The 19,671-nt window shown below is 47.7% G+C and overlaps 1 protein-coding gene across 1 annotated transcript in view; it reads right to left on the bottom strand.

Moving 5' to 3' along the window:
• Positions 1-303: 303 nt before the first annotated feature.
• Positions 304-19,671, bottom strand: part of Best3 (bestrophin 3) — a 32,434-nt gene continuing 13,066 nt past the window's right edge. The window contains exons 4-9 of the mRNA XM_051176211.1: positions 15,485-15,639; positions 13,595-13,672; positions 13,091-13,243; positions 10,770-10,850; positions 9,155-9,306; positions 304-1,267 (exon numbers count right to left, since the gene is read on the bottom strand). Coding sequence (XP_051032168.1) covers positions 358-1,267; positions 9,155-9,306; positions 10,770-10,850; positions 13,091-13,243; positions 13,595-13,672; positions 15,485-15,639 — 1,529 coding nt within the window. The 3' untranslated portion in view covers positions 304-357. The remainder of the gene's footprint in view (positions 1,268-9,154; positions 9,307-10,769; positions 10,851-13,090; positions 13,244-13,594; positions 13,673-15,484; positions 15,640-19,671) is intronic.

The raw sequence follows: 19,671 nt of genomic DNA on the forward strand, positions 1-19,671 counted from the left end.
GTTCCAGCTGAATAGCTAAAGGGTCTCTGGGCATGGCATGGTCTAGCCTTGTCTCTGTAGCTAAAGGGAGGGAGGTATTGGAGTGAGCCAGGAGGGAAACTGGACTCTTTGTGTCTGGGGCTTGGACTATGACCTGTGTGGCCCTTCCCAAAGCTAATCATGTATAAGCTGTGCATATTTATACAACATCCCTTATTTCGTTATGATCATTCGGTTTGGGCCACACAACTTCTGTGAAAGCCCCTTTGCAATAGCTAGACAACGTGGTTGTGACAGTGGCCATCTCCTGTGGGCCGGGGGTGGGGGACACTGTCCCCAGGCTGGTATCCACAGCTCTGTGTAAAGAAGGAAGGTGAACTAGAACCAGGTCCTGGGGCGCTGCCGGGTTCCCTGAGGGGATTCTTCGGGGTGCTCGTTGTTAGACTCCAGGATGTCTGTTTCCTTAGCATCCAAGCTTTCCATTAAGTACAGGATGTCAGGAGAGAGTCCAGAGCCAGCCCCGGGATGGATTCTGCTGGTCTCCGAGGATGTTTCCGTATCAAGTAAGAGAGCAGCCCTGGGGCCCATAGGGTCTGGAGCCAAGTTTCCCAGGGAGGTGTGCCTGGACTCCCGTAACTCCGGAAGGCTCCACCTTTGCGGGAATCTGTCATCATCCAGGTCCTCCTCAAACTTGAACAAGTCTCTCTCAGGACTGGTGGAAACAGCCTGGGGCTTGGGGTCCCCAGGTGGTGTCGCCTTCCCTGCGGGGTCTACCTGCCGCTCAGTCCTGCTAGGCTGCACCCCGGTGAACTCGAGGCTCAGGATGGAGGTAGCGGAGTCATGCGGTTGGCCGTCTGATGAGGACGCGGGGGCTTCGGCCGCTGTGATCAGGACCTCGGGGACCCGGGGCATTTTGGTAGGGGAGGCCCTCACGCTGGACTGCGGGGTCAGGCTCTGCAATGTGCTGGTACGGCTGGTCTCCCTGATGGTGGACAGCTCTCCCATGCTGGAATGCAGCTTAGGGCTACCCTCTCGGGAGTGGGATTGCTTCCGGCTGGGTGAGGCTCCGTGGGGATTTCTCGAGGGTACATCCAGCAGATCCCGAGCTGGGCTGGGGGGGAAGAACATGGAGCTGTCGCTGGCCTGCCTGCCGAAAGTCCTCCTCCTGGGGCTGCCGGGGTGCTCGTGGGTGCTCAGGAAGCGCTTGACTCTCCTCATCACCGAGTGCCGGGGCCCATGCTTCTCGTAGTTCCAGAGCCAGTCCTCCGCAGGGAACTCGGACCCCAGCCTGAAGCACGGGACAAAAGACAGAGTAGCTGTAGGGCTACATTGAGGGCGGTCTCTAAGTCAAAAGCCGAGCTAGGGCAACTGCTATTTACGCATACAAAATGATAGCCGAGGAATGTAAAAGGCAAGAGTGTATGAGCGCATGCGCCATTAAGGATGACGCCACGGCCATGACATCGTCATATATCTAGTAGCCTCTAGGAAAGTCCGCTGACTAGAAGGCGTCCCCACCTTATCTCGGGAGCTACATTCCAAGATCTCCAGTGGATTCCCAGATTGATGGTAATGCCTTTTCCCTGTTGTGTTAGCTAAACACATGCTACACACGTAGCTATACCCTTATTAATTTGTTTAGAGACAGTCTCATTATCACAGGTTTGCCACAAAACTTGCAGTTTTGCCTAGGATGACGAACTTCTGATCCTTTCATCTCCAATTCCCGTTTCAGGGTTGCAGGCATGTGACGCCGTGCTTGGCTGTGGCCATAACTTGTTTTAAAATTAATCTTATTATTTTGTGTTGCATGTGTGCGAGTGCAGGCAACCATGTGCCATGGCATGCTTGTAGAATGACCTCTGGTGAGGAGTCAGTTCTTTCCCTCTACTGTGGGTCCCAGGGATCCAACTCAGGTCATCAATCAGGCTTGTGTGGCAAGTGCTTTTACCAGCTGAGCCATCTTGTCTACCCAGCCATAACTTCTGCAGCATCAAGTATGACGGCAAAACCTGCATGGGCTGTTTTTCCATTCTTAACAATAGCACGAGGAGGAGACTCATCCTTTTCCATATTAATAAACAGTATATTTTTTTTCATTAATGAGTAACTTTCATTTTTCACTTAAGGGACACATTTTGCAACTTCTCTTAGACATAGCCAAATACACCAGCATCATTACTTTTTTGGTTTTTCGAGACAGGGTTTCTCTGTAGCTTTGGAGCCTGTCCTGAAACTTGCTCAGTAGACCAGGCTGACCTCAAACTAACAGAGATCCAACTGTCTCTGTCCCCCAAGTGCTGGGATTAAAGGCGTGTGCCGCCGCCACCGCCACCGCCACCACCTGGCAGCATCACTACTCTTGTGTGTTAAATAGATTCATAAATTAAGGTGTCCTTGAACATAAGCATTGTTGCTCTGATGACTGAGTTGGCTAGTAGGTGAGGGGCAGGTAGGGCATGCACTATAGATGCACTGGACATAGGGCTGACTCACAGACCAGGGAAGATAAAGTATGATGGCTCCAAACATCATTCCACTGTTCAGAATGGCATGCAGTTTAAAATATACGAATTGTTTGCTTCTGTGACCTTCCATTTAATATTTTTGGACTATGGTTGACTACACAACTGCAGTTGGAAGTAAAACAGCAAATCAGAGGGATTTTCATACGCTTAGAAAAGAACACAAATCAAAGAATAAACCATAATGTTATGATGAAGTTAGTTTTATCCATACGGATTCCCTTCCAGAGTGTTGGAGACCTTCAAGGGGTTCCCAGATCACACTCGAAACACTTCTGATCTAGAAACTTGAATGTTAGTATATACTGTGCAAAACATGGCTTCTTTTGCTTTTATTTGGGTTGAAATGAAGACAGATTTCCCCAGGACCCACTGTTCCCCTAGATCTATAAAAAGTAATGGGGCATGGCTAAACTCTAGAGAATATTAGCACCGGCAAGACAGCTCCGTGGGCAGAGTGCTTGCTGCGTAAGCCTGGCAACCTGAATATGACCCCAAGACCCCGAGCAAAGGTGAAAGGAGAAAACAGACACTAGCAAGTGTCTTCTGACCTCCATACCTGTGGCTCTGCATATGCGCCTCGGCATGTGTGCCCCTCCCCTCCCACAGCAAATGCCAAAGGGGGCGTGATGCAAGCAACAGCTAAGGCTCATTTAGCTGTGGAGGTAACGATGTCAATTCATATTGCTGTCGTTACCAACACTTTACAGACAGGTTACTGAGCTCCAGGAGATTCATTACGCCTGTGAGGCCAAAACAGAAGTCTTACTCCAATGCTAGAGCTCAGAACAGAACAATGAGTAAAATTGGGAAGGAACTGAGACATGCCTCGTAAAAGCCTGACATCTCTGCTACTCAGTTTGGACTGAGGGAGAAGTCGGCACACCATGAAAAGGAGGTGTGTCGGTGAGGTGGTCTCTCTCTGTGCTTGGGGTCCCCTGGTAGGTTTGAAGGGTTTGCCGTGGCTAAGGATTTCCCACTGAAATGCTGACTTAATGAGTCTACTCTTTTAATCTCCTGCAAGCCTTAAGTAAAATGAGCTAACGAAGCCCATTTGGCGGAGAGGTCTACTCCTGCCTTAGACTCCAGGGTTGTCGTCTCACATCTCCATCAACTTCAGCCTTAATGGGGGCTGGGAACAACTTAAACACTTGCCCTGAAAGGCCAGTTGCTCATGCTGGCTTAGGGAGCAACGGCAACCCTGCTGTGCCTGTCCAGGGCTGGTAATTACATCCATGGTCGACCAGATGTCCTATGCTAGGTGCGTTTTCTGTGACATATAGGTAAAGGCTGGCAGAGTGCGGGTGGAGCCAGAAGAGTGCCAGGAAAAATTGTCCTGGGATGGAGCTGGATCACAACCTCTTGCTGTTATTCGGAAGCTCCAGTGGTGTCCTTGGCCACCGGATAGTCTCCTGTCCCTCCCCCTCCAGATCCTGTTACATTGCCCTGGGAGATGCCGACTCATGGTTTGGTGGCCTCAGTGACCCTGCTGGTTGGGTTTCATTAGGTCAGCTCACAGGGCCTAATTAGTCACACTTCACAGCCATCCGTTTAGCTAGGGAGTTCACAGAGGATGGACAAGCACAGTTGCTCACGGGGACTGGCACACTGGAGGTGCTCCGAGACTTGAGGGCAAGCTGGCACTTTCTCTTTATAGGACAGGCATGTGCCCTTTACTTGGGACACTGACTTTTTATTTTGGGGTTTTCCCCTTAACTACATTAAAGGCGCCCTACCTGGTAAGTGGGACATCATGGTCTTCTATGATAAAAACAAAAACCAAAAACCAAACGTATGTATTACTATTATTTCAAAACGTTGTGACTCAAAAGGAAAAGAAACAAATAAAACAAACTGGGTCAGAAATATGGCTCAGTGCAAAAGGGTATTTGCTACCCTATCCAGATGACCTGATCTCTGGAGCCCACATGGTAGGAGAGAACAGGTATTGGTAACCTATCCTCTGACCTCCACATATACATGTGGGCCTGTGTATGCTCACCACACCCACACAAATGCATGTGCACGCATTCATGGATGCTGGCGTGTGAACGCACACACCAAGTAAGTGTAAAAATGGAAAAAAGGCCCCAACTGTACAATGGAGATGTATCCTCACCTCCATCGCACACAATAAGCCCCCTTGTCAGACTGCAGAAAACGAGACAAGCAAGGGAGCAGGCAGGAAAGGCTCCGCTAACCAAGCCTCACTGGGGAGATTGCCAAGGAAACCCATTGGTACTTCCCGGCCTCATAAGACTGTGGTGCGGACACACGACATGCAGCTGCTAAATTACACTGCTAGATTTACCGAGCCTCTACCGTGGACAATTTGCTACATCATATACCTTATTACTTACAATTTTAAAGGAGGGAGAAGGCATGAATATGAATATCTACATTTGAAATGAAGCTTGTGTGCCGGGCAAATTTCCCATGAAGAGCTGGAACCGCACAGAGAAAGAAGGTGTGACAGATAAATAAGGCAGCAGGAATTAGCGTGCTTTTGAGGTGGCATAAAACAGAACGGCATCGGTCATGGCTGGGATGATGGTCTTGGAGTATGCTGTGAGGGCTTGGACTTCGTCCTCCAGGCTGAAAATGTGTGGTTTTGGTATTGCCCGCACAGGAAAAGCTATGTGAACATCAATGCTGGTGTTACCGGGGGAATGCCCTTTCTTCTGAGTGCCAGCACCAGAGACAGACCGTTACTGACATTCACTCTAACAGTCACGATTTTCCCTGCTCTTGTTTCTGATATGTAGAAACTCAGCTTAGGAACAGAATGCCCTGAAGATTAAAGCATATCTCATAAAAAAACGAGGCCAAATCCGGTATACTTTAGGCTGCTCTTGAACCCACTACGGAGATCAAACTGAACCTCTTGCCTCCACCTCCCAAGTACCGCGATTACACCGCCAGACCGGGCTGGTTACCTGTTGGGGACTGCGCACACCTGAACCCTTACTTAATTTTTAAAGTGTACTTTTAGTGCATGCCAGAGGCGTAGATATAACAGCACTTAAACAATCATGGCTGGGGCATTACATGATAGGGCAGGATCACTCTCGGTGTGTCCCGCTGTGTCAGGGACGGCCAGCTGAAACAGATAGCTCGTGTTCCAGAACTCATTGGACGGGGCCGGGAGAGACTGGGGGGGGGGGGGACATGCACGGGAATTTGCCACACTCAAGTGCCAGGGAGCCACGAGTTTCCAGAGACGGAGAGGGACGGAGCGTTGTTTCAACAGTAGGAACTCGAGAGTGAGGATGCTGCTGCCCAGGCTGGCACTAGCTGAGCAAAGCCGAGGGACTCATGTGACCCTCTGTGACTCAGCATCACACGAGGTCAACTGACAGCTGTGACGTTTTTACCTGCCTCCCTTGTTGCCTGGGAGATGAAAAGGGTGGCCATGTGTCCGTGAGTTTTGAGGACCCGAAGCTGTGGAGGACTCTGCCAACCACTGGCAACCCTCAGAAGTAGTTCCTGGTGCCCGAGGGAGTGATAATGTGTGTCTGATAGTCCTTTTTCTTCTTTGAAAGAGATCTGTAAAAACTGTCCCGGCAGCTGGGAGCTTCCCCGGACAGTTGAAAACCTTAGATAGGATGACTTAGCAGCTATTGAGCGGTAAGACCAGGGCACTGGGTGTGTGTGGAGAGGATGTACAGGGACTGGTAGAAGCTGGGAAATCCAGCTGCGGGAAGCCAGGGCTGACAGGAATTTACTAAGTTTGTGCCATTCGTCAGACACTGCTAACTCTGGAAGTCACCCATACACCAACGCGGGACACACGGGAATGAGAAAGTTTGTTCCATGCAGTCTGCCTTCAAAAGAGAGAGGAAGGGCAGGCGTGAAAGCACGTAGTAGGGCAGAGGGTTGTCTCAGTTGGAGCTACTTTCATATCCAACGTTGAGAAACAATAACAAACTCCAGCATTTCAAAACATCTGCTGAACACCCATGAGGCCGTCAGCCACAGAGCTAAAGGCATAAGCAGGGGTACTGCTAAGTAGCCTGCTCAGAGTGCAGAGCAATCTTCTCTCTCTCTCTCTCTCTCTCTCTCTCTCTCACACACACACACACACACACACACACACACACCGTTACTATAACAAGGAAGAGGTAAGAGCCTGGTTTCCAAAGACCACAGGTCAACGCCTACTTCTTAGGGCGTATCTGCTATACAAAGACCAACATGATTTGAGGTGTTTTTGTTGTTTGATTTTCAAAGCCACTTTGTCCTCGTTAGTGTAAGGATATAACTAATTACAGAGCTTGGGTAAGATGGAAGGACAAACCCCACCACGCTGGACATTGCTTGTTCCACTTTCGAAGTGGTGTTTTGAGAATTTAAATTCCAATGATAGATGGAAAGTCATCCTAGCGTAAATGAAATGAAGTGTGCTCTGGGTGGTTTTGTGTCAACGTGACACAAGCTGGAGTCATCAGAGGAAGGAGCCTCAGCTGAGGAAGCATCACTGGGGGGAGGGCTCAGACCATGGTGGGTGGGGCCATCCCCGGGCCGGTGGCCCTGGGTTTGTAAGAAGATAGACTGAGCAATCCATGTAAAGCAAGGCAGTAAGCAGCTCCCTCCTTCCCACCACCTCTTTGCGCTCTGTTTGAGAGCTCAGACTATGAGTTATGACAAATTTAGTCGGCCACCCCTTTCCTGAGGCATATCTAGTTTCCCCACGGTCAAGCCCGCTCCCTGAACACTACTGTACTCTGTAGGCGTTCTCTTGGAAAAGATAATTAAGCCACAAACACCTGTGATAGCATTTAAAGGTAAGACGTGAACAGCAAGGTCACCGACCCCATGCTGGCAGACCGAGAGTCCCCACGCTCTAAATGATGAACCCAGTGTACACTCATCTCCCCTGGAGGGAAAGAAAATCAACGTGCGAGGGCACATTTTTGTAGAAGTTAGTGATTTAGAACTTGAGCTATTTTTAGTGGTTTATAACATGGGTATGCAATTGTATATGCCAGACTATGCATTTTCTTATAAGGCTAAAATAAGCTATTTGAACGTCTTTGGCTAAGTAAGCATGATTGCTGAGAACACCAGTCTAGAAACACATTTAATGACCTTTAGTAGGGTCTTTGCTTGCTACAATACGTATTTTCATGTATTTGAACTGGTACTATCTATTGCACCATCTTAAATCCCGTGTATACACTAGACGCGTACTTGTATAATTGTAAAATGGGTATTGTGGTATGGTAAGCATGTTGAGAAGTTCTGGCATACAGACGGATAAGCAAGAGTCATCATTTTCGACCCAGTGGCTTAGTTTCCTAGTGACAAATAAATCTTAAATTCTTCCATTTCTCTCTATAAGGAATTCTTAGCATACTGGGCTATTTTCTCCTCTCTACTAAATGGATCTGTTCACCACATAGGTTCTCCTAGATTGCTGGAAATGTAAGGAGGATTGGTATATCATTTCACCTCAGAAAAATCCAATGAAATAATGACTTTTAAACGGGAGTAGCAAACAGTCTGAAGGCTCGTGCTTGGGCATGCTTAAGGCCAGCAGCATGGACAGCAAGCGCTGCTAACACACTCGTGTGCCCAGTTGTGAGCAGACCCAGCCACTCATCTCCAGGGAGCACCCTCTAACTGTTATTTATGGTGGACAGCTTGTTAGTGCTCGAGGGGTTATTACTCCCTTTCTGTTGGCTGCTTTGATTTCCGTGACGGGACTAAAGGGATGTGGGAGACTTCAGGGCTCTCTTTCATTTCCATTTACTGCATGCCTCATCGTCTCTAACCTTTGTGTCACGGGTAACGGCAAGAGGACACCTACATGAGTCTCCTGGCGCCTGCATCTCTCATTGTTCAGCACAGCTCCTGAAATGCCACCTTCAGGCAGCTGCTGCTTTTGCTCTTGAAGGGCTTTTAAGTTCAGGGGCCCCTTTTGAGGAGGAGTGCCACAGACCATTACCCATGAGGACTTGGGGTTGTCTGGCCAGGAGCCAAGCTTTATAGGTATGGGTGACAGAGGCTAGCCGTCTGAATGAGGAGCGTCAGGGCCAGAACACTGGAACAGAGGAGAGGGCATCCAGGCAACGATGGGACACAGTTACGTCAAAGCTACAAGATCTGTACAAGACAGAGCCAGCCTGAATTCCCCACAAACGGGGGGTGGAGCTTCTAAGGCCCCACCCCTAACTGTCGAGCTGAGGGACGGAGAATCTTTCTTTTTTGAGGATGTGATCACCGGTAAGTTCCCCTGTTCTAGTGCACATACTGGCAGCGTTAATGAGACTTTGAAAGGAAGAAGGAGGAGAAAGGAAAAAAAAAATGAGGTTGGAGACATGTTTTGGGGGAGATATTGGGGAAGTTGAAGGGAGAAATGGAGGGTGGATATGATCATATTTCAGTGTGTGTGTGTGTGTCAGAAGGTAGATTCCAAGATCATTCGCACCTGTGTGTGGGTAACCGCGCTTGCTACGGAAGCCTGATGGCCTGTGTGACCCCGGGGACCCATGTAGAGGTGGTTTGAGGGAAGTGACTGTACAGTTGCCCTCTGCCCTCCACGTGCACAGCACGGCTCATGCCTCCTCTGTCACGCACACATGCATGCACACAAGCACACATATTTAAGTGCTCCCCTAAATATCAAGGATTTTTAAAAGCCTGCTCACCCCATTTGGATGGTTGAGCCCAGAAAGGAGGGTATGCAGTAATCTGCGGCTGCCAGTGTGTATGGTGGCCGAGCGGCAGAATCGTCCCAGTAAATGTCCTTCTTCATCTTGGGCAGGCTCATGTGCATTTCGTCCACAGCCAAGAGAGAGACCTAGAACCGTTGTCACAGTGTCACACTGTCAGAGCAGCTTAGATTGGGGGGGTCCCCCAGCAGGTGGGAGGGAGCTGGAGAACAAAGGGACGATGTCCGAGTGGACCCTGCAGGGCCTGTTCTTTCCTGCTCACAAACACTGCGCACAGCCGGCCCGCTCGCCCGCCCTCTGCCTGCGTGCTCCCCGCCCCCCCCCCCCCCGTGGGGCCTCCTTCCTCTTTTCCAGCTACGGTGCTGTCTTGGTGGCTCCCTGACAGCCACCACTTGTTGTCAGAGGGCATGGAGAGGTGGACGCTGTCTGTCCACCTTCTGTAACCCACAAACACACCTCTACCTCCCACTGCTTCTTGTCACCCTCCCTCTCTCTCCCTCTGTCTGCCTGTCTGTCTGTCTCTGTCTCTCCCTCTGTCTCTCTCATCTCTGTGTCTCTCCCTCTGTCTGTCTCTCTGTCTCTGTCTGTCCCTATCTGTCTGTCTCTGTCTGTTTCTCTGTCTCTGTCTCTCCCTCTGTCTGTCTCTGTCTCTCCCTCTGTCTGTCTCTCTGTCTCTGTCTCTCCCTCTGTCTGTCTCTGTCTCTCTCTGTGTCTGTCCCTATCTGTCTCTGTCTCTCTCTCCATCCTTCCTTTTTGAAACAGGCATGTACCTCAGGCCACCCTTGAACTTGGACTCCTCCTTTCCCAGCCCACCAAGTGCTGAAATTACAGACACATGCCACCAGGCCTGGCTACATTTATGTATTTGGAAAAGTAGTGTGCCAACAGACCTGTGTCACATGCCACCAGGCCTGGCTACATTTGTGTATTTGGAAAAGCAGTGTGCCAACAGACCTGTGTTTCGGTGATGCTCTCTCTGCCTTGGCTTAGACAAAGTTACAAATAAGCCATTAAGCCTCTGGGAATCCAGTTTTGACACACAGAGAGAAACATTATGCTTCCTCCCCCAACAGACTGGCAGGGCTTCAGACAGCCGGATAGGGTAAAGGTCCTCAGACAGAGGACCTGAAGGTCCCTCCCTAGAAAGAGAATTCCCTCACGCCTCGGTGAGCAGCTTGCGGGAACTGCGCTGCTCTGGGTAAGGGGATCCATTCAGATGTGAGAAGGGAGCCGGTGTGACTTTGGCTCCACCCTGCACAGCTGATTACTGGGGTCTGGTGGGTCATGTTTAGGGATTCACAGCAGATTATGTCTGGGTCTCAGTTCATGTCACTGCTAATCTCTCTGGATGACAAATCAAAGTAGGAGAGATAAATGATTTAAAATATTGCTGTGTACTGGACGGACAGATGATGCCAACAAAAGCTCACACAGAAAATGGGCCTAATTGTGCTGGAAATGGGATCCGGGACATTTTAGGTACAGAAAGGAACGATGAAGCCCACGGTTACAGATCTCACGTCCCGGAACCTGCATCCAGAATCTATTTGCAGGTGATTTATTGCTCACAAAAGACAGAAAAGTTCCTCACCTGCAGGTTTCTGTCAATGCACCAGTTCGTTTCAAAGTCGTCATCATCTTCCCCAAAAGGGTTGATCAGCTGCTCTGCAACCTGCAGTTGTGAACACGGGATACACAGAAGCAGTGCATGTGAAGACCCAGGAGGAACTCGAGGTTGACCCTTCCCAGCCACTTCTGTAATATGCAGCCTCCAGGGCAGCGGGCTGGTCTACCGATGTTTATCACCAAGCAGGCCCCTTTCACGGGCATGCTCTGCACATGGATCTGTCTGTTCATCTAGACCAGGGAAGCCGTGCAGCCAAAGCAAACCCGTGAATCCTGAGTGGTCATTATCAACACGCAAAGCACTTATGTTGTCTGAGCTTTCAAAGCAGTTGGTAAAGGCCTGGTTGACAACATGAGCTTAAAGGGCAATGAAGGACAAATCACGATAAAAGACATATAAACAGTTGAGACTTAAGTGCTAAGTGGTTGCACCTGAGAGGTAGGGTCAACTCATTTCACCTTAAAGATTTACCCTTATCTAATTAGTTCTAGTTCTGTGAATCGTTTAGCTGGGTTCTGACCAGATATCATCTAACATTTTGTCTATGTTAAATATTCTCACCACATTTTTTAATGGAATAGCCTTTTAAATGAGAGCCTTTCATGTCAAATATAACCTTCTTGAACAATTTTTCTTTGATTTTTTAACTTGTGAATATGTGTATGCATGTGTGTGTACGTGTGTGTGTGCTCATGTGTATGTGGGGGGGGGTATTACATTGTTTTTTTTTCTTTGAGACAGTGTTTCTCTGTAGCTTTGGAGCCTGTCCTGGAACTCACCCTGTAGACCAGGAATGGCCTCGAACTGACAGAGATCTGCCTGCCTCTGCCTCCCAAGTGCTGGGATTAAAGGCATGTGCCACCACTGCCCAGCTAAGAAGAAAAATTTTAAGTGAACAAAATAAAGATATCATTTGATTAGTTTCTAGATCTTGAGGCCACTTGGTGGAAACTCTACCCACTTGGGCTTGGGGAGATGACTCAGTGGGTTAGGGTGCTTAAGCTGCAAACATGGGGGTCTGAGCTTAAATCCTCAGTACCTGTGTGAAAAGCCAGGCAGTTTAGAGGCAAGGAATTTAGACACTTCACCAGGAAAAAGAGGAAGAAGCCACTAACCAATTCATGGTTCAGCCAGGAACTTAAAGAGGCCCCAGAGCAGAGAGACAATTAAAAAGTTCCGCAGGATGAAGGGAGATGGGTCAAAACAAGCCAGAACGGAACTGACTGGCAGGATAGCTGATCATTTTATGTTGATAAAGTAAAACCCCTGTTCCCTCTAAGGGAGCCACTAATCTCTCTTGCTCTTCCTCACTCCCAGAAAGCGGCTAAAGATTTTTACAATCACCGTCATCTGGTTAAAAAAATATTTTTGCCATTTAAAGGACATGCTGTTTGTCACTTGAGTATACTTCAAAACGGCAACGTACTTAACCAGCGAAAGAACTAGCATTTGCAGGGGAACTGGTCTCAACCCAAAGGCCTGAGCACAGATGGCTGTTTGGAAGGTCAAGTATTTGGAAATTGTTTTGTTAGTTTCCTTGGGCGTATTATTGGATTTTACTTAAGGAAACTGTTGTTTCTGACTTTTTCCCTGTAACATACTTCAAGGACGGAGACTCAAGCTTCTGCTATATATTCACACACATGTCTTGTGAGGTTTGGGAGTGGTGGTGGGGGGGGGGGACGACAGACACAGCTGCACACCCGTGACTGAATGAGCTGTCGTCACAGCTCTGACTTGCTTTTAGATCCTGGCAAACTAAATGACATCGTTAATCCTGGTGTTTCTGCTTTAGTCCCAACGAGCGTTTCTTTTTTTGGAAAACGGGATGCAGTTGATGTGTGGGACAGCTAGTACAACTCAGAGGATTGCAAATGATTTTCAGAGTGGAGTAGAACTGAGCTTCTATTACAGGGTTAAAGCTGGGGGCTGCTCTCATAGGCTGATGCTTTGCTGTCGCGGCCTCTGCCCAGCTGTGCCTAAAAAAATTGCTACTTTAATTACATTCTTTCGGTCCTAGTGGGAGCACACAGAGACTTGAAGAAAAATCGATAGCTGTAAGAGAAATGTTCTTCTTATCTCTTTGCATAATGGATCGCTGCACTCCGGCCTCTCTGCCCATTGCTTTAACCCCGACGGGAAAGCAACCGCAGCACCTCTGAGCTATCACACGCCAAGTCTACCTTTGAGTTATTCATGAACGGTTTGCCCAAGACTCGACAGAGGATCCCTGCGGAGAGTTTGGAACAAGAGGGGCTCCGGAGAGCCCTGGGCACCAAGGCTACCTTGAGCCATCCTGCGTAGAAGAAGAACTGGAGGAGGGTGAAAACTGGGATGTACAGATCGAGGTCATGCCCCGCGTAGCCTTTGGTGGGATCCAGGAACTGCCGTCCAATCAGGCAAGCAAAGAAGAACGTGTAGACGGCGAGAGTGACAACCTGCAGCAGAGGGAAACCCGGGTGAGAGGTCCGCGCTGGCTGCCCCGGGGAACCATGGTGCAGAGTGGGCGGGCGGTAACTCAGCCAACAAGGAACGTGGAGCGCAAGCACGAGAACCCGAGTTCAAGTCCAGGCACCCGTATAAAATGCCAGGAACGGTGGAGGCTTGTTCCTGTACTCTACGGAAGGGGTGAACATAGGTAGATCCAGAGGCCTCACCCGCCAGCAAGTTTAAGTGGAAAGATGGCAAGTTCTAGGTGGATGGCTCCAGATGTACGACACCCAAGATTGGCCTCGCATTCGACCGCCTTGTCCCGCCCCCACCACAACCGCATGCACAGTATTTTGTACCTGTGTGTAAACCAGCGGAATGCCAACCCAGTCATAGCCAAATAAGAGGCTGCACCAAGAGCGGTACCGATTCATCTCCTAAGCCCAAAACATGAAAACACGCTTTACTAAAAGGATAACCACAACCACACACCTCAGCCGGGATGAATGTGTCACTAAATGCTGAGGCCAACTTGTTGGCCCCAAGGCTGCTGTGAAAGGAAAGTTCTGAGACTGAAAAAGCAAAGGAAGCCAGGAGGTGGTGGCACACGCCTTTAATACCAGCACTGGGGGGGGGGGGGGGTTGGGAGGCACAGGCATGCGGATCTCTGCGTTCGAAGCCAGCCTGGTCTTACAGAGCGAGTTACAAAGCAAGCTCCAAAGCAACACAGAGAAACCCTGTCTCCAAAGCAAAACAGAACTAACAAGCAAAAAACAAAGGAGCAGTTTGTAAAAAGGAAAAAAAAAAAAAAAAATAAGGACACTGGGGACATGTGGGGCATATTTTTATAAATATAAAAATATAAATCATGTAGACTGGCCCCAAGTGCTCACAGGGAGCTGAGAAGGTTAGTGTCTTAAATAAGCAATTGCTAGTTATTTTGGTAGAAAAATTAGGCAAGCATTTTTTCCTCTCCTTAAAAACATTCTTACTATAGATATCAGAGAAGGCATAAACACATGCTAAGCCTTCTACCTAGCAAATTGGGACTTGAAAATGCTCATATCAACACAAAAATCTATAACAGGAAGGACAAGGAATCATTGATCTCTTTACTTATCCATATGAGACTGGAATCTAATATTACCCCAATTTGAAAACCATTTCCTCATTTTAGCCTCATCCAAGCCAGAGCTGCCACAGTAGATCACCCCTGCATGCACTCCTCAGAGCTGCCACAGTAGATCACCCCTGCATGCACTCCTCAGAGCTGCCACAGTAGATCACCCCTGCATGCATTCCTCAGAGCTGCCACAGTAGATCACCCCTGCATGCACTCCTCAGAGCTGCCACGGTAGGTCACCCCTGCATGCATTCCTCAGAGCTGCCACAGTAGATCACCCCTGCATGCATTCCTCAGAGCTGCCATGGTAGATCACCCCTGCATGCATTCCTCAGAGCTGCCATGGTAGATCACCCCTGCATGCATTCCTCAGAGCTGCCACGGTAGATCACCCCTGCATGCATTCCTCAGAGCTGCCACAGTAGATCACCCCTGCATGCACTCCTCAGAGCTGCTACAGTAGATCACCCCTGCATGCACTCCTCAGAGCTGCCACAGTAGATCACCCCTGCATGCATTCCTCAGAGCTGCTACAGTAGATCACCCCTGCATGCATTTCTCAGAGCTGCCACGGTAGATCACCCCTGCATGCATTCCTCAGAGCTGCCACGGTAGATCACCCCTGCATGCACTCCTCAGAGCTGCCACGGTAGATCACCCCTGCATGCATTCCTCAGAGCTGCCACAGTAGATCACCCCTGCATGCATTTCTCTGACAAATCCTAAGATCTTTTATTTCACAAGACATTGTTTTGTTCCCTGGAGCAACGGAAAGGCTGATCTAAATTTAGATTACTCATATTTGGGGGCCGGGAGGTGCTGAGGGGTTAAGCTCAGGGGGAGATTGCCCAGGGGCAATGTGCCTCTTTAGAGTCTTTGGCAATCCTGGCAATCTTTGCCTGTTTCCTACAAGCCTCTTGCAGAGCATGCTGTAGGAACAGCAAGCATGCTGTCTGAGTTCATCTTGCTCACTCTCTGTCCCACACACTGTGGGTTTTCGCACTGGCTTCCTGGCTCCTGGGGGATCTGGCGTGAACAGAGCAGAGCTCTTGTTCTGACCTCTTACATCCAGGGTCCTCTTTAGTTCTAACTAGCATCGTTGTCTTGTGGTTTACTCCATACTTACGGTCATCAGTGACTGCAGGTCGACGCTGTCCCTGATTCTACCTTCATTGCGGGCTTTAGTAGCAAGATTTCCAAACCAAACAAATGGAACCCAGTATTTCAGATGTGGTGACTTGAGGTGGTCGAATAGTTTCCTTTCATCTGTTGTCATAAAACCTTTACATAAAATAACGAGAGGGACATTACGCATGCTTCGTGAGCCCCGATCCAGTAGATCCAGTACCATAATTTTAGCATTCTATGTGAGCATACTTGGGTAAAGGAGGGGGAAGGTGCTAAAGAAATAAAGATTCTTGTCTCCAGAGGTTTATACTTGTACTAGAGATGAGGAGTTTTGCACATGAGTGTGTGTACTTGCCCATAACAAACTGCACACACACTATATATTGATTGAAATGTGACGCAATGCATTCTCTTGGCAACTTGATAGTAAAGGTAAAAAAGGAAGACAGGTGTGAATCTGTGACACGGGTTTTGAGAATGCGAAGGCATCCCCCCCCCGGGGGTCACACAGCTGGATGTGGGTTGTGAACTATTTGGTAACAGATTTCTGAACATACAATGACCAAAAAAATAATTAAAAATCAAACACACAATGAATGTGGGGTGTCGCTGGCGGCTCACACGGGTGTCATATTAGGCGACTCCTTGTACCTTGGCTCTGCACACACGACATGTGTTCTTCACACCGGGCACAACTCGTCGCCACACAACACCAACAGATGCTGCCTCAAACGTTTCGGCTCAGATTCAAGACTATTTTGTGCTATGAGTCGCAATGCCTTCACTGTCCACATATAGCATTCTGCTTTTATAGAAACACAGTGGTTTAATTACAGAAAGCAAAAACAGTATCTTCCTATGATCATTCCTCAGCAGTGAAGTACCCAGTTTGTATATGTTTGAATCGTATTACTTTAGAGTGTTTGATTCTAATATTGCCACTTGAATTGTTGGCTTGTTTCATTTTAAACAATGTCTAATGAATTTGCCTTCGAATTAGGACATAAAATTTCTACAGTTTCTGAAATGGCCCTAAACACACTTCTGCTATCTTACAGTATGCACCATTGGAAGTGGCATTCTCGTTGATGATTACAAAATGAAAATACCAATAACTCTGAAAAAAGGCAAAGATGTCATGCACTATCAAATAGTTGGCTGAAAATTAATCCTGCATATAAAAATTGTCTCATTCATATATGCAACTGTGCTTTTTTTTAGAGAACAATTTTACTTTATTTAGGTGTGTATTATCTGTGCATGTGTGTGTGTGTGTGTGTGTGTGTGTGTGTGTGTTTGCATGGTGGCTAGTAGGGTGCATAAGATTCCCTGGAACTGTAGTCATTCGTTTGTGATTTACAGATCTCAACTCTGGCTCTCTGATACATAGCAGCAAAATGTTCTTTAACCACCGACTGAACCATCTCTCTAATTTATGCCGTGGTTTTGTTTGTTTTGTTTTGCTTTTGTTTGTTTGCTTGCTTTGTTTTGTTTGTTTTCTCAGACAGAGTTTCATGTAGCCCAAGCTGACCTCAAACTCACTGTGTAGTTGGTCCTCTCTCTGCCTCTCTGTCCCATATACTGGGATTACAGGCATGTGCCGTGGGGGCCATTTCTGTTTGTTTCTTTATTTTCATGTGGTGCTGAGGATCAAATCCAGGTCTTTGTGCATGGCACACAGGCAGGCAGGCAGGGAGGCAGGCAGGCAGTCCAGCTGAGCTATGGGTTTTGCTTGCTTTCACTTTCAGAATGATTTCATTCACTTTAAATAACCAGTCAAATTATATGTACCTTAAAGAGTTGCCTTAAAATAAATTTCTATTACAAAAGCTTCAAAATTAGATTTGTTCATGTGTGTATGTGTGTCGATGCCATGTGTATGGAGCTTGGAGAACAGCTTTCGGGGTTATCTAGCACATTCTACCACATGGCCCCTGGAGATACAGTCTAGGTTGTCAGGCTGAACCATCCTGCTAGCCCAAATAAATTTCTTTACAATTTATTGTCAGTAACTGTTTGGTTTTATACATATTTTATATCCCCGTATATCTAAGTGTTCATAAACATTTCTCCTGTAAGAGGGGGTTGGTGAATGGAGAGAGCTTTAAGAGCCCCGACCTAGGATAGCTAAGGACGTTTCTCCTGTACATGTTGATTTATAATCTAAAATCTGGAGCAATGATGCTTAGAATTGTGAGGGTTAGAAGACTGAACTATGATAGTGCATATGCCGCTTATAGCGAAGAGCTGCACAGGATCCCTGAGACTGTGCCTGCTGCCTTCACCCTTCCCGTCCGTCCATCCGCATCCTGCTTGATCTCATCCCTTCTGTGAAGCCATCACTCACCCCTCCCCCTCCCCGGGACGTCTCTAATTTAAAGCTCCCATACGGCACTCTGTCTTGACTTGTAGCAGAGTGATCTTGTACATAACGAAAGGCAAGGACTACATTAGTCTTTTCCGTCCCCACAGCACCTTCCCACAGATTTTTCAGAACGTGTGCGCATGAAATGCAATTAGCTCGAGTTTCCAGAGACCTCCCTGAGCCTCGGGGTTTTCCTCTGTAATAATATCTGCTTTATAACGATGATACTGGGGGTAGAGCTCAGTGTTAGAGCGCTTGCCTATCAAAGTTGGAAGCCAGTACTGCACATCGGCAAGGCAAGGGGTGGGGCTACCTGAGATACCAAACATACATGAGTGGTTTAGCACACTTGGTTCTGAGGGACAATGTGTCCTGGACACTTTGGCTTCCTCCTTTACTCCCTCTCTCCCAACACAAGGGAAAGAGGAATAAGGTGGCAGGTTTATTTAATAAAGACACTCTGAAAGAAGATTTTTAACAACATAGAGACCTGCCTGCCTCTGCCTCTGCCTCCCAATGCTGGGACTGAAGGCCCGCGCCACCACCTCCCGGCCAGTGTATGCGCTTAACTACTGAGTCCCCTACAGCTTCCTTTTCTTAATGTCTGCTTTAAAAGCATGTTACAGTTAGTGCTTGATTTTTACCTTTTTATTTAAAATAAAGGTTAACTAATTCAGGTGATATAAATATCCAAGAAGGCCTAATGAATCCTAATGGAGAAAATATGCCTCCTTCCTTCCCCAACCATGGTGTTCCTTTGGCTAGGCAGAACCAGTATGAACAATCTACTGTATAACTAACTCTACAGAGGAATCTCATGGATGTTTGTACACACCTGTTTGTTAAACACAACTTATTTTTATTTAGTACACAGATTTATGATTTACTTCTATTTTTGTTTGTATATTAGAGATTAAAATTAATATATATATATATATAGAGAGGGCAGCATCATTTAAATGATTGTTCTCTACTAACATTGTTTACAATGTTTTATTTAATTAATTCCACTTTGAATGGACATTTAAGCTGTTACTAAGTTTTAACCACAGTGGCCTCTTTATTGTGGTCCCAGGGATTGAACCTGTGACCTTATATATCCTAGGCAAGTGCTCTAAGTCTTGAGTTAAATACCCAGCCCTGGTTCTGATGTTGTCACTGATAATAATGCCGACAAGATTCTCATTCCAGTGGCTTCTACGTGTTTTGCCTTAGTGTAAATTATATTTTCTGGATGAAAGATTATTCACAGAAACAGTCTTAGTAGGCACTACTGTTGGCTTATTCTTGCCTACAGAATGTAATCATCTGCTAATGAAGTTCTAATGAAAACCAGCTTTGCCTCAGTACAGCGCATGCGCATCCTGGTAAGTGGTCTGCTCACAGGTTTGGTTTTTCTACTGGAAGTTATTATCTCTCCTCGGTGTGTAAGATTTGAGAGGTGGTGCTGTCACAGAAAACATGTCACAGAAGGAGCGAGGGACACTGTTTTGACAGCCATGGACTCCTCCAGCAGTAGAGTTCCCTAGCTCTCCCAGATCTGGAGGGACTCAGACCAGTGTTCTCAGGAATGAGTCCCAGGCAGAAGACCTTGTTCTCAGAGTCTCCTAGGGTAGGGCTGGCCCCACCAGCGGGCAGGAGTCCCCCAGTCAGGCCTGCCATTACTGTGCCTGGAAATGCCACCACCTTCTCAGGTGGGCTGGGTGGGGTCAGCTAGGGGCACTTTAAGTCTTCTTGGTTGATCTACTGAAACAGGAACCAGGCAGCTGCGTGCTTACAAAAGACCTGCAGGAAATTCTAACTGAAGCAATGTTTGAAAA

The sequence above is a fragment of the Phodopus roborovskii genome, unplaced genomic scaffold, assembly GCF_943737965.1.
Source record: "Phodopus roborovskii unplaced genomic scaffold, PHOROB, whole genome shotgun sequence".
NCBI classification, from domain to species: domain Eukaryota; kingdom Metazoa; phylum Chordata; class Mammalia; order Rodentia; family Cricetidae; genus Phodopus; species Phodopus roborovskii.